We start from the raw sequence: 14,677 nt of genomic DNA on the forward strand, positions 1-14,677 counted from the left end.
ATTCAGTTCATCCGGAACCCATTTTCCCACTTTCTGCATCTTTCCCACAGCTTTCAACTGAAGAGAAATGGCTCTCTGTGTCACATTCAATTGTTCCGCGAGTTCCCGTTGAGTTTGAGTATCATCTTCATCCAATAAGGCCTGCAATTTGTTGTCTTTGACCTTTTTTTGTTGGTTTCCCGCACTTGTCGTATCTCATGTCAGAATCACCACTTTTGAATTTTTTGAACCACTCGAAACACTGTGTTTTCCCAAGAGCATGTTTACTGAAAGCTTCAACAGGCATTTTTTGCGATTCTGCAGCAGTTTTCTTCAAATGATAACAGAACACCAATGCTGTCCACAAATCATAGTTCGTAGACACAAAACTCGACATGTTGATGGGTTTGAAACAGATACCAATATTTGGAACTTGGGTCACTGTGTGTTGACATTTGTTACAGGAAGCTGAGAGTGCTGCATGCGTTGTGTCATGGGCCCTACACTGATGGGTAGCACCATCTATAAAGAAATTTCGGTTTCGTACTTCTACATCTGGTAAACTCCTCTGAATTTTCTAAACACTGTTTTTGCAGCCCATGTGGAAATGTCTGGGGAGCTGTGAATGAGTATGCTCATGGAGTCTGTGCTTGGAACAAGAAAATCTGAAAATATTTGTGACATGAAAGCAGTATTGTGAACATTCCACAAGAAATTTAGAATGAGCAAGAGAAGAGTATGCATGGTCTCAGCAGTATGGGGTTGCAGTCTATACTTCCCATAATCTGTGTGTTATTTTCTGCATATTTCACAGCTTCTGTGGGTCTCGTGTATGCAGAGTACATCACGCTTGGTTTGCCTGCACAGCTCTTGTAACAGTTCTTCTTTTGGTGATGATATACATTCTATATTCACCTATATGATGTTTCAGGTGTGAAAGGATCAGCCTTATACATGACCCTAAGCATCCTGCATCATTCAACAGTGGCAGATGGAAATGCGGATACAACCCCAATCTGATATTTTGCAATGAGAACACCTCACAACAGTGCATAAAAACTGTCTGCAACCTTACTCAAAATACGCAGCACAGACCTTTTGTGTGCAAAATTTACGCAGCTGTTAGATCACAGAGAGTTCCATTTAGAAGGAGATTTAACTTCAGAAAGTCAACTGGCCAAAATTTACAGAAATGCTGGACGCTGCAGTTCCCAATATTGAACCTTCACCTGGTTCATATGACACTTTTGCTGTAAAGAGATGCTCCACAATTTCCACTTCTCAGGGTTGCCAAACATCTGTAATGAGATGCTCCAGAATTGCCATTCCTCGGGGTTGCCAAACATAATACATTCCTGGTCTAACTTCAGAACTCAGTGCTCAGTTTACAGAGTATAAGATACTACCCAAAGAAGATCAATTTGGCGAGACAATGCTGGTGGCTGGGAATAAACTTATTGCATCTCTGAAAGAATCCAATAGGAATTCGTAGGTTAAATCTAGGAAAGAACTTGATCTAATCAGAAACAGTCATAAAGCATGGAGTTTACTGAGACGCCTCAATGATGACCTAACCAGCTCCACAGCACACTGCAACATATCTACAGATCAGAGAGCACACTAACTGCTCGTGAATGGGAAAGGAAGCCATAGAATCAAAGTGCCAAAAGTACAAGAGGCCCAAGAGCAAACGAGAGATCTGACTCTCTCATTCAAGATATCTGAATTAAACAAGGCTATTAAGGAGAGCAAAACTGGTAAAGCATCCTGTTTCGATAACATCTGTATGAAGCAAATCAAGAATTTTGGCCCAGCAACAAGAAAATGGATCATGGAGCTTTTCAACAACTGCATGAACCAGTGCCAAATACCAAAGATCTGGCGAAAGAGCAGGGTGATAGCTCTTCTGAAACCTGGAAAGGAAGCAAATCATCCCAAGAATTTCAGACCGGTTAGCCTTTTGAGTCACCTTTGTAAACCATTCGAACGTATGATTCTGAATAGAATCCTACCCTAACAAGCAAGATTTTGACCAAACAGAAGCTACACCGGGCAACTTTTTAATCTCACTCAGTTTATAGAGGGTGGCTTTGAAACCCGACAAGTAACGGGCGTGGTTTTTGTGGATCTCACAGCAGTGTATGATACTGTCCGTCATCAGTTACTCCATGCAAAATTATATAATATGATCAAGAATGCCCACTTCATTAGACTAATCAGCATCCTCCTCCAGAACTGCAGGTTTTTTGTTGAATTTCAAGGACTACGCAGTCGTTGGAGAGTGCAGAAAAATGGTCTACCTCAGGGAAGTGTCTTGGCTCCATTTCTCTAGAAGACCAGCTATTGACCCTGGGCACAAGGAGATTCTTATATGCCCTAGTTACGCAGAGCTAATGCTTTTTAAACAGTGGAAAGAAACCTGACAACTGCACTTAGAACACTGTCAAGCTACTACAATTGGAACCAACTCAGTCCAAACCCTTCAAAGACACAAATGTGTGCCTTTCATTTAGGGAACAGAGAAGCTAATTGTGAGCTACATATTGAATGGTCAGGCATCCATCTCCAGCATCATCACATCCCTAAATACTTGGGAGTCATTCTCGATAGAACTCTGACATTCAAAACTCACTGCAAGAACACCAAAATGAAAATCTCCACTCGAAACAACCTAATTCGCAAACTAGTGACGACACATTGGGGCTCACATCCACAAACTGTTCGCTCTTCTGCAATGGCACTGTGCTTTTCTACTGCTGAATATGCCTCCCCAGTCTGGTATAGGTCATCTCATGCCGGACGAGTAGAGATTGCTCTCAACGAAACCTGGAGGTTGATCACAGGTTGCTTAAGACCTACCCCAACTGCTAAGCTGTACTACCTGGCTGGAATAGTGCCACCATGGGTACGCAGAGTAGTGGGTTCCAACAAGGAGAGGCTGAAAGTGGAACAGAACAGTGCCCATCCACTGCACGGACGAAATTCAACTGCATGGACATAATTCAACTGCACGGACATAATTCAACTGCACAGACATAATTCAACTGCACCGACATAATCTACCACAGCAACAGCTGAGATCGCGAAAGAGTTTCGTGAGGACATCCAAGAAGCTCACCATTTCACCAGAGAAGGCAAGGCTGGAGTTATGGAAGAAGTCGATGCCTCACCTGCACAGATGGATGCCAGAAGCTGAAGAACTACCACCTGGACACAATGAGAGCTGGCTGGTGTGGAAATCTTTAAATAGATTACGATCAGGAGTTGGATGATCCAGAGACAACCTGAAGAGATGTAGCTTGATAACAGAAGATATGTCTTGTGATTGTGGACAAGGGCAAACCACAAGCCACATGCTTCAGAGCCCTTTGTGCCCTAATTATGTGTACAGCTACTGCAAATTTGTATGTTTCTGACTTGAGAATAATAATAACAATAATAATAATCTGTTTCTGAGTTTTAGAGAAATATTTTCCTGTCATCAAATCTCTTTGCAAGATAGCAACCTTTGATCTCCCCATTTACCTAATTCAAGCTCATTTGCTTAACACTGTAAGTAAAGATGTATGTACATTGTCCTGGAACTATTGAATAAATCAAAGAAGTAAGATGAATCCCAGTCAAAGTGCAGGACATTATCATGGAAAACTTTATTAATTGATCTCAGTATGTGTTGTCAATTATGTAATGGTGATTGAAAAACTGATCATGAAGTTATGCCCAATAAGTCAATCAGTGACAAAATGCTACAATTGGAAGGTGGTCTACACCCAGAAAGTAGAGAAATATGTCATAAAATGTAAAGAAAGTCCAGCAGCATAAGAAATAAACAGCAGTACACAATAAAATAAAACATGTCTAAATAATAATAATATTAAATAGGAAACGGATTTCTAATATTCTGCAAAAATTGAAGCCATGAGTTTCAGAGCAGCACAAGTCTACCAACCTTCCTTTTAAGAAATCAGTTATTTTCATATATCATTATTTATTGTGGATAGAAAAAAGTCGTCTCACCTAGTGGCAACAGGAGGAACACGTATAAAAGATGTGGGAATGTGCAAGCTTTTGGAGTCACTTGCTCTTTCTTGTAGCAGAAGGGTTGAAGGGAAAGGAAGAGGGTGAAGAAAAAGGGCCTGTGAGGTTTAAGAAATGGGGAGAGCTACAGAAGAGTTGCTCGGACCAGCAGGTCAGGAGAAACTTACTGGACGGGATAAGAAGGAAAGATGGACTATTTGTGCCTGCACCTAATGGGACCTGAAAACCTAAGAACTTGAAAGGTGAAAGATGGGGTAATAAACAAGATAGTGATTACTGAAAAAACATCCTGCAAGAGTCAGTAAGGATGGAAAGCAAAGTGTATTGTACATGGTAGGTAGGTTTGGGAGGGGGGGGGGGGGGGGGGAGAAAGGTAAAAGTAAACCAATTGGAAAATAAAAGATATAGAAACATAAAAGAGAGTGAAAAAAATAGTTGTTGTTGTTGTGGTCTTTAGACCTGAGACTGGTTTGATGCAGCTCCCCATGCTACTCTATCCCGTGCAAGCTTCTTCATCTCCCAGTACCTACTGCAACCTACATCTTTCTGAATCTCCTTAGTGTATTCATCTCTTGGTCTCCCTCTGAAATTTTTACCCTTCACACTGCCCTCCAATACTAAATTGGTGATGCCTTGATGCCTCAGAACATGTCCTACCAACCGATCCCTTCTTCTTGTCAAGTTGCGCGACAAACTGCTCTTCTCCCCAATTCTATTCAATACGTCCTCATTAGTTATGTGATCTACCCATCTAATCTTCAGCATTCTTCTGTAGCACCACATTTCGAAAGCTTCTATTCTCTTCTTGTCTAAACTATTTATCGTCCACATTTCACTTCCATACATGGCTACACTCCATACAAATACTTTCAGAAACGACTTCCTAACACTTAAATCTATACTCGATGTTAACAAATTCGTCTTCTTCAGAAATGCTTTCCTTGCCATTGCCAGTCTACATTTTATATCTTCTCTACTTCGACCATCAGTTATTTTGCTCCCCAAATAGCAAAACTCCTTAACTACTTTAAGTGTCTCATTTCCTAATCTAAATCCCTCAGCATCACCCAACTTAATTCGACTACATTCCATTATCCTCGTTTTGCTTTTGTTGATGTTCATCTTATATCCTCCTTTCAAGACACTGTCCATTCCATTCAACTGCTCCTCTGTCTCTGACAGAATTACAATGTCATCGGCGAGCCTCAAAGTTTTTATTTCTTCTCCATGGATTTTAATACCTACTCTGAATTTTTCTTTTGTTTCCTTTACTGCTTGCTCAATATACAGATTGAATAACATCGGGGAGAGGTTACAACCCTGTCTTACTCCCTTCCCAACAACTGCTCCCCCTTCATGCCCTAAATTATAGTTGCTGAAAAGAAACGCTTAGACCGACAGAAGTTGACATAAATGTAGGCTGGGTGGGCATGGGGAACTGTCTCTGACAGAATTACAATGTCATCGGCGAGCCTCAAAGTTTTTATTTCTTCTCCATGGATTTTAATACCTACTCTGAATTTTTCTTTTGTTTCCTTTACTGCTTGCTCAATATACAGATTGAATAACATCGGGGAGAGGTTACAACCCTGTCTTACTCCCTTCCCAACAACTGCTCCCCCTTCATGCCCTAAATTATAGTTGCTGAAAAGAAACGCTTAGACCGACAGAAGTTGACATAAATGTAGGCTGGGTGGGCGGCGGGAACTGAGCACATGTTATAACACCAGTTGCCACCTGTGGAGTTCTGAGAGACTGGTGTCAGGGCTGAGAATCCGGATGGCACTGAGTTTTCGACTGTCATGCCACAGAGCATGCTAGAAAATTGTAGTGAAATGCTGGAAGACCTTCAAAGGATTGATGCTTGGTGCAGGAGGTGGCAGTTGACCTTCTATGTGAACAGATGTAACACATTGCATGCACAAAAACAGAAAGTCCTATCATTGCCTGATTACATGGTTGCAGAACAATCACTGGAAACACTTAATTCGGTAAAATGTCTAGGAGAATGTGCACAGACTGATTTAAAGTGTACGATCACATAAAACTATTCTGCTGGAAAGACAGATGCCAGACTGAGATTCGTTGGAAGAATCCTCAGGAAATGTTGTTTGCCAACAAAGGAGGCAGTACAGAACATCATTTGACTGATACTTGAATACTACTTGCCTATATGGGGTCTGTACCAGATAAGATTGATGAGAAATCAGAGAAGATCCAAAGAAGAGCAGTGCATTTCATTAAAGATTCATTTAGTAAACACAAAAGTGCTACAGAGATGATCAACCAGTTCCAGTGGCAGACTCTGCAAGATGGCTATTCTGTATCACAGTGTGTTTAGTTTCAGTTCTGAGAGAGAGTCATTCCTAGAAGAATCAATGAATATATTGCATCCTCTCAAGTATATATCTCAAAAAGACCCTGAAGATAAAATTCGAGAGGTTGGAGCCCACATGGGCACTTACCAGCAATATTTCTCTCTGCGAACCATCCACGATTGGAATTGGAAATGGGGGAACTGACACTGGTACACAAAGTACCCTCCACCACACTTCACAATGTACATTGCAGAGTATAGATGTAGATGTAGCTGAGTATTACCAGCATATACCCTCCATCTATACCCATTAATCCTAACTGATAATTTGATGGTAGTCATACCAATCAGAAGGCTAAACAGTGTGTACATATCAGCTGGTACACAATGTTTCGTTTCACAGATTACTCTCCCTTTGATAGTGTATGTTTTGACAGTTTCAGGGCTGGTATAGGTGGTGGTAGGAGGATCCATGTGGCAAGTCTTGCAGCAGGGAAAGTCACAGGCACAGGAATCATGGGTAGGGAAATGAGTACACTCATGGGTAGGGAAATGAGTGCATTAGGAGTAAAGGGCAACATCACGAAATTGCAGAGATTAGGGGGGAGAAGGGGCCTGGGGGTGGGGGGTGAAAAGCTATTCTAGATGTGGTGAGAAAAATGTCACACAGAATGAACCTCTATTCAGAACTAGGAGTATTGAGAGACAAGAGGTGTACTCCTAAGGAGTGTTTTTTTTAAAAAAAGGGGGTCAGCAGTACCAGGATTGGATGTGATGGCCCAAAAAATCTGCTTTTGAACTAAGTTGGGTGGGATAATTACGTTCACTGAGGGCTTGGATGCCAAGGCTGCATGGGAGGGAATGTTTCAAGGATGGCAACTGTCAAAATGTAAGTATTGTTGTTGTGTTAACTTTAATATGAACAGAATTGTGTAACAAACCCTCAGTGAGGATGAGTTCAGCATCAAAGAAAGTGGCATCCCCAGAAATAGGACTGTGTTAAATTTAATTGAGAGAATGTATTTAGAGATTCATTTTGTATTTAGAGATTCATTTTGGAATCTCTAATCACAGTCTACCAGTTAAATTTCACATGATTCTATTTTGACTCTTGCCACTTTTCATGATGCTGACCCTATACTCATTGAGGGTCAGCTACCCACTTCTGTTCATATTAAAGCTACAAACATACAACAGTGCTTACAGTTTCACAGTTGCCATTCTTTTTATATCAAACGTTTCCTCCCCTATAGCTTAGCCATTTGATGCAAATGTATTGTTCAGATGCAGACTCTTTACAGCAGTACACCATTCTCACCTCAGCCTCCCAAGTACAAGATTATCCTACTAACCTAGTTTGAAAGCAGATTTCCCAGGCAGTAACATCCAATACTGGTACTGTTGATCCCTACAAAACTCGACTTTTGAGAGTACACATCTTGTTACTCGGTGTAACCTTGTCTGAAATGTGTTAAGTAGCTACTTCAGCAAGGCTATGACTTCCTGAAGTGAGTTCCATTCTGTCGGACACGTTCCCCACCATACTTATCTAACTTTTCGTCCTCCCCCCCCCCCCCCCCCCCCCAATCTTCTCAGTATACTAGTCAGACCACAAGCTCCTTCTGCATTCATTTCCCTATCCTATGGCTCCTACCCCTGTCCCAGCTGTAAGGCAGATGCATTCTCCTACAGGCCTTATGTTGTTGTTGTTGTTGTTGTGGTCTTCAGTCCTGAGACTGGTTTGATGCAGCTCTCCATGCCATACAGTAAAGCTGCATGCCTTCGGGAAAAATTATGGCTGTAGTTTCCCCTTGCTTTCAGCTGTTCGCAGTACCAGCACAGCAAGGCCATTTTGGTTAGTGTTACAAGGCCAGATCAGTCAATCATCCAGACTGTTGCCCCTGCAACTATTGAAAAGCCTGCTGCCCCTCTTCAGGAACCACACATTTGTCAACAGATAACCCTCCGTTGTGGCTGCACCTACGGTACGGCTATCTGTATCGCTGAGGCACGCAAGCCTCCCCACCAATGGCAAGGTCCATGGTTCTTGGGGGGGAGGGGGGGGGGGACAGGCCTATATCTGGCAAAAAATATGCTATCAAAGAGGGAGCCATCTGTGAAATGACACGTCATGTACCAGTTATTATACAGGGTATGACAGGTGTAAGTGCAGATATTTTTATATGTGGTACCGTAATATGTACACATCAGTGTGTTGAATGTTGTTCCCTGCACCGAACAGTGTTCCCACAAACAGCTCACAAACTTTACGACCATTTTGCGTCCACACTTCAACCCTTAATCTGCTGCCCAGGGGAAAATAAACATCAATGCCTTGCTCTTGTCACGTGTACTTGAAGGTACTACTCATCCTAAAAAGTACCACTTGTAATATTACTCTGCAAATGACATAAATACTGAAGCAATATTTTTCAGTATACTATCCTCAGTCACCAATAGAAATATCTACACTTACATCCATTACACTCACTATAAACACTGTTCAGCCTTTTATATTGGTGTTACTACTGCCAAGTTATCAGTTAGGATGAGTAGACATAGATAGTGTGTGTACTGGTAAAACAAAATGTCCTGTCGCAGAGCATGCTCTACAGTATGGTTCTGAGCTCAGTGCCTGTTCAATGACACTTGCCATCTGGATTCTCCCTCCTGACACCAATTTCTCAGAACTCCAAAGGTGAGAACTGTCACTGCAACGTGCTTGTTTCTTGCCACCCTCTTGACCTAAATTTACATTAATTTCTGCGGCCTCAGCATTTCTTTTCAGTAACTATAATTTTTCCTCACTCCCTTTTATTCCATCTCTCTTATTTTCTGATCTGTCTGTTTTTCTCCCACTCCCCTACCTGTCTATCATATATAATGGACTTAGCTTTCCATTCTTACTGACTTTCACATGATTGTTTTTCAGTAATCTCTGTCTTGCTTTTACCCTATCTTCCACCAATAAGTTCTCAGGTTTTCCAATGTGTGGTGGAGGTAACAACAATTAATTTTTCCTCCTCATTCCATACAGCAAGTGTCTCCTGGCCCAGGGTTCTTGGCAACTTTTCCATGACACTCCATATTTCCTAAACCTCACAAGCCCTTTTTCTTTGTCCTTCTTTCTTTTCCTTCAACCCTTCTGCAGCTTGCGCATTTCCATATCTTTTATGTGTGTTTTCTCCTGCTGCTGTTTGGTGAGCAAATTTATTTATGTTTTCATACTATATTAAATTCTAGAACTATTTAGTTTGTTATACTGATATTTTGTGTGCATCTAACTAGTAGATGTATATATAACCTTATTTCACATCATTGAAATTCAGTGAATGGTTTTAAGTGTGAGAAAATGTTTAAAATGTTGATTTTTGGTGTTTTGGAAGTCACTGTATCCCAGTTTGTGCAACTTTACAATAAGAGAGCTCAAATTAAGTTAGCAAGATAGAAACAGTGTTTATTTTGACTTAAATGGTTTAAAATAGTGTGAATAATACATTCATGTTTTTAATCTGTGTCCCAGACTTCAGTTTCTGAATCAACATGTTTCTCTTTTTACGTTTCATATATCTGTATCTGTTATGCAAAGTTGATGCTACATACTTCCTAATGTCCTTTGCCCTAGGAGCTTTCATTAGTATGTCATCTTTAAAAGCACATTTAAGCAACCAATGATTAAAAATCTGCTTCTGTCAGAACTGAAATGTATCAGTGGCCAGACCACTTGCAGTTTTGCTTACAATCACATAATTCTTATGGCACACAGTGATTTTATATGCCATCAGTTTCCACATGCCTTGGTTGTTTGTCAGAGAAACAGGTTCTCTCAAACTGGAGAAAGTGGTTTCGTAATCTTTTATCGGGGATTGCACTTCAGAGACATATATTACCAGCACTTTTGTAGATATTCTTAAGCTGCTGATTTGGTGTGTTGACACTATCATCTTTTCTTTTCTTCTGCTCAATGTGGGTAAAATCACAGTCACAAAACGGATATGAGTGACCTTGGGTGGGGAATACATGGCAGATGTAATCCACTTTAAATAAAGAATGTGAATATTTCATAATAATGTTGTTGCAGTTTTAAGCTCCAAAGGACTCTCTAAAAATGTATAACTTTCTCTTAGTTTCACTTATGTAGATTTCTCTCCTACCACCACACTTGTCAAACGAGAAAATTCTCCTTTAGTAAACAGATTGAAGTAGCACTCCTAAGTTGGGAAGCAGAAATACAATGCAAAGACAAAAAAGCTTTCTTACATAATATATTTGCACAATCTCTGCTCTGTACCTGAAATCAAGAACAAGCCACTAAGTAGCACTACTCCACACTCTATGATATAAATGATAACGTTTACCTGATAATGAAATACAGATGAATGAAGTTACGGCAATTCTCCCAGATGCCGCATCTTTATTTATTCATCAATATTCATGTTGTCCTCTTCAAAGTAATCCCTGTCAGATACAATACACCTGTGCCAACACTTCTTCCAATCCTCGAAGCACTTCTCATAAGCACTTTTTGGTTCAGCCTTGAGTACTTCCAGCGATGCAGTTTTTGTTTCCTCAGTCATTGAAAATCTTTGTCCTTTCATAGGTCTCTTCAGTTTTGGGAACAGGAAAACGTCACAGTGGACCAAATCCGGTGAATATAGTGGTTGAGGCATGATTGTCGTGTTGTTTTTGGCCAAAAGGGCTCTCACAAGCAATGATGAATGAGCAGGTGCGTTGTCGTGATGCAAAAGGCGCGAATTATTTTTCCACAATTCCGGACGTTTTTTGCATATTGCTTCTCGCAAATGGCACACAACATTAAGGTAATACTCCTTATTGACTGTACGACCTTGAGGCATAAATTCATTATGCACTATGCCATGGTAATTTAAAAAACAAGGAGCAAAATTTTGACATTTGATCGAACTTGGCATGCTTTTTTTGGTCTTGACTCTAAGGGATGCTTCCATTGGGACGATTGGGCTTTGGTTTTGACATCTTAACCGTAAACCCATGTTTTGTCACTACTTATGATCCTTTTGAGCAAATCAGGATCATAATTGATGCCATTCAAGAGCTCCTGAGCGATGCTCATGCGACGGTTCTTCTAATCAAAATTGAGACGTTTTGGAACAAACTTCGCTGACACACGTCTCATGCTCAAGACATCTGAAAACATTACATGACACGAGCTGAATGATATGCTAACATCCTCAGCAACTTCTCTTATGGTAATTTGACAATTTTCCAAAACAATTTTCTTCACAGCTTCGATGTTATCATCTGTTGTTGACGTGCCGTGGTGTCCAGATTGAGGTTCGTCATTGGCATCTTCTTGGCCATCTTGGAAGAGCTTGTACCACTTGTAAACATTTTTTTTACTTAGAGCAGACTCACCATATGGCACTGTCAACATTTTAAGCACTTGTGATACCATTTTTCACAAAAAATTTGATGCAATCACAAAGCACACTAGAACACGTCTAACCTTTCTATCTGTCAAAAACAAACGAAGTATGCTGTACACCTGAAACTGTGCATATGTTTGGGACATGTGTACCAACATAACAACAACAAAAAAAAAGATCGATAATCGAATGTACCTTACTTTTTTGAACAGCCTTTGTATAGTGTCAGTGAGGCAGTCAAGTTTAACATCTCCATCTGACAAATAGGCCAGTGTCAAATTCCAATATATCGCAAGAAACTGTAAAGACATTTGGGATTTAACTTAAGACCTTTATTCCACCATCTCTTCTTCCTTTCCCTATAAAATGCAAGTGATGAAATACAATGAGGATTCAAATTTTGCAACTCAAGGCCATATTGTGATTGTAATTTGATTGTTGTCAGGTCTGATGGTCTTATGGTAAAGTACATGATAGGAAAGTGATAGGTTGCAGCAGTGCTTGATTTGTGACAATTACCGTGATACTTCATGTTGGTTCCTCTGATGGGGGAAAAAAAAAAAAAATATTGGAAGCATAGATTCTGAGATGTGGTACAATATAACTTCATATTTTACCAGTACAGTTGTTGCATTCACACTTTTAAAATGCACAGAAAAGTGTTAAAATAATGTTTTAAGACATGTAATAAATAGTCCTCTCCTCCAAAGAAGTCTCAGTACTGGCACCTCTTTTTATGCATATCGAGCACTGGGTTGTGGTAACGAAATCTGATTGGACCACAGAATATCTCAGTCTGCCTTTACCCTAGCCTTCACCCCTTGTGATGTGAAGATTCACCAGGGATGATTAATGGTCTGGATTCCATGTTAAACTAAATCCCATTTCCTCAGGGTAGGTTAGGTCATACAAGCCACTTAAGTGGTGTCTGATTATTGTTATTATTATTATTATTGTTATTATTTCAGTGTTGTTTGCTTACAAAATTTCTGGTTTTATTTGTATTTTATTCATGTAACTCCTCTGAGAAAAATTGCCTAACTCTCTCTCTGTCGTAATGTTTTTATCCTTGTATAAATTGAAAATACTCAGTGTAATTGTTTCTTTTGTATATGTTACAGTGTTCTATTAGTTGATCTGGAAATGGGAAAGTTCATGTTGAATCGCACACCTGGAATGAAGCGTATGGATATGCTGCATACATTCTATCAGCATACTGTGAGCTCTAGTGTTTCTCATGCTTTGGAGAGTTACTGGTGTTCAGAATATCATAAATGTCACTCATTGCGATCTGGTAACAACTTACTTTGTGTTATGTACTCAGCAACTGTCCCAAACGTCACCATGAGGTTAGTAGTTTATTTCTGTCGTGACAGTCTCAATAATTTTGCTTTTCTTGTTGCAACAGTATAACTTTGTGTGAAAATTTCTAGTATGTGCTGACAAAAATATTTTAGTTATCAGAGTGTTTTGTGGTTCAGGTGTTCAAGAAAAATGCACATTTGTGATTTGCAGTATAATACATGAAACACAAGTGCTGTGTACATATCCACAGATTTCCTGCAAAGTTAGCTTGTCACAAAGCTAACATTTTGATTTATGTTGCACCTGTCATCCCAAACATGATGAGAATGACACTTATCAAAATGGAAATGTTCAACCTTTTTGATGATGTCACCTATCTGGAAACCCAAGAACTTTGTATTAGCTCAAATTACTAGGCGGGACAACAAGATCATAAGTATTACACTGTTCAGAAATATTGGGAACTCATATGATGTGCCTCACATTGTAGAGATAAGCCTTCAGTTCACTCTGGTGGTAGAAAGATGTACCTGTAAAAATGAAGATCCCACTCAGAAATTTATTAAATTAATAGGAACACACTGTCAGGCCAGCACTTAATTTCAGGAGGCGCAACTACCAGTGCAGGTACAAGAAACGAATACAAATGAAACTGTTCTCTTAACTTCCATCTTTAGGATGAGAAAAGAGGAAAACTTGACAAGCTGTGGAGACTTTTTTGTTTTGGGGAAGGGCATGGGAACGGGAACAGCAGGTCATCCCAGGCTAAGATTATGGTAACCCATGAGGTGATTTCCTTTATCTTTTAGAAAGGCTAAACATGGCAGATCAGTAAGTCAGTAAACACTGAGCCAGTGTCAGCTTAGAAGTAAAAAAAAAAAAAAAAAAAAAAAAAAAAAACCGAAAAGGGCAGGGAGTGGGGGTAATAATAAAGAAACATTGATGGCACTGAAGAGCATAGTAATAATAAGTAAATCAGATGAAATAAAATAGACTTCTATATTTGGGTGGTGGGGGAGAAAATAAAGTGAATTGTGTCTGACAGGATGCCATATTGAAATCGTGAAACTATATGGAAAACAAAGCAACCCCCGTCCAGCTTTTCTGGAGTTACGCAAAATTATACTGGCTGGGAGGATCCAATTAACTCCTGCAGTGTAGCAGGCCTTAAAGTCGTGGAGTTATACTGTAGATCTTGTTTGGCAACTGCATAGTGGATGCCTGTTCGTGCAATCTGACAGTTTGGGGACAGTCATAATGAATTCCTGGAGTAATCAGTCAGCAACAATATCTTCACATTAACAATAACATTAAATTTCCTTTGATACATCCTGTATGGCCATGGATGCCACATTTACAGTGACAAGCAGTCTCTCTACCATTATACTGATGTTGCAGAGACCTATGCAGACTGACCATAACTTGTCTACATACAAAGCTTCCATGTTCTATCATCATATGCACTCAGTGCGCCTCACATTCCTGACTAACCACAATATAATGATTCTTCATTGGATAATGCCATATATAATTTGACCAGCTGAGTAACATTTTTCAAGAATGCTTTGACTACCTCTCAGTGTGCCCTGAAATGAAGCAGATTTTCCAACTCTCCTTTCAATGTTCCAAAAGT

General features: G+C 40.0%; 1 protein-coding gene across 1 annotated transcript in view; it reads left to right on the forward strand.

Annotated features, from left to right (window-relative positions):
- Positions 1-14,677, forward strand: part of LOC124605214 (protein fuzzy) — a 157,846-nt gene that overhangs the window by 88,938 nt on the left and 54,231 nt on the right. Inside the window, exon 7 of the mRNA XM_047136760.1 lies at positions 12,861-13,088. Coding sequence (XP_046992716.1) covers positions 12,861-13,088 — 228 coding nt within the window. The remainder of the gene's footprint in view (positions 1-12,860; positions 13,089-14,677) is intronic.

The sequence above is a fragment of the Schistocerca americana genome, chromosome 3 (genome assembly GCF_021461395.2).
Source record: "Schistocerca americana isolate TAMUIC-IGC-003095 chromosome 3, iqSchAmer2.1, whole genome shotgun sequence".
Classification (NCBI taxonomy): Eukaryota; Metazoa; Arthropoda; class Insecta; order Orthoptera; family Acrididae; genus Schistocerca; species Schistocerca americana.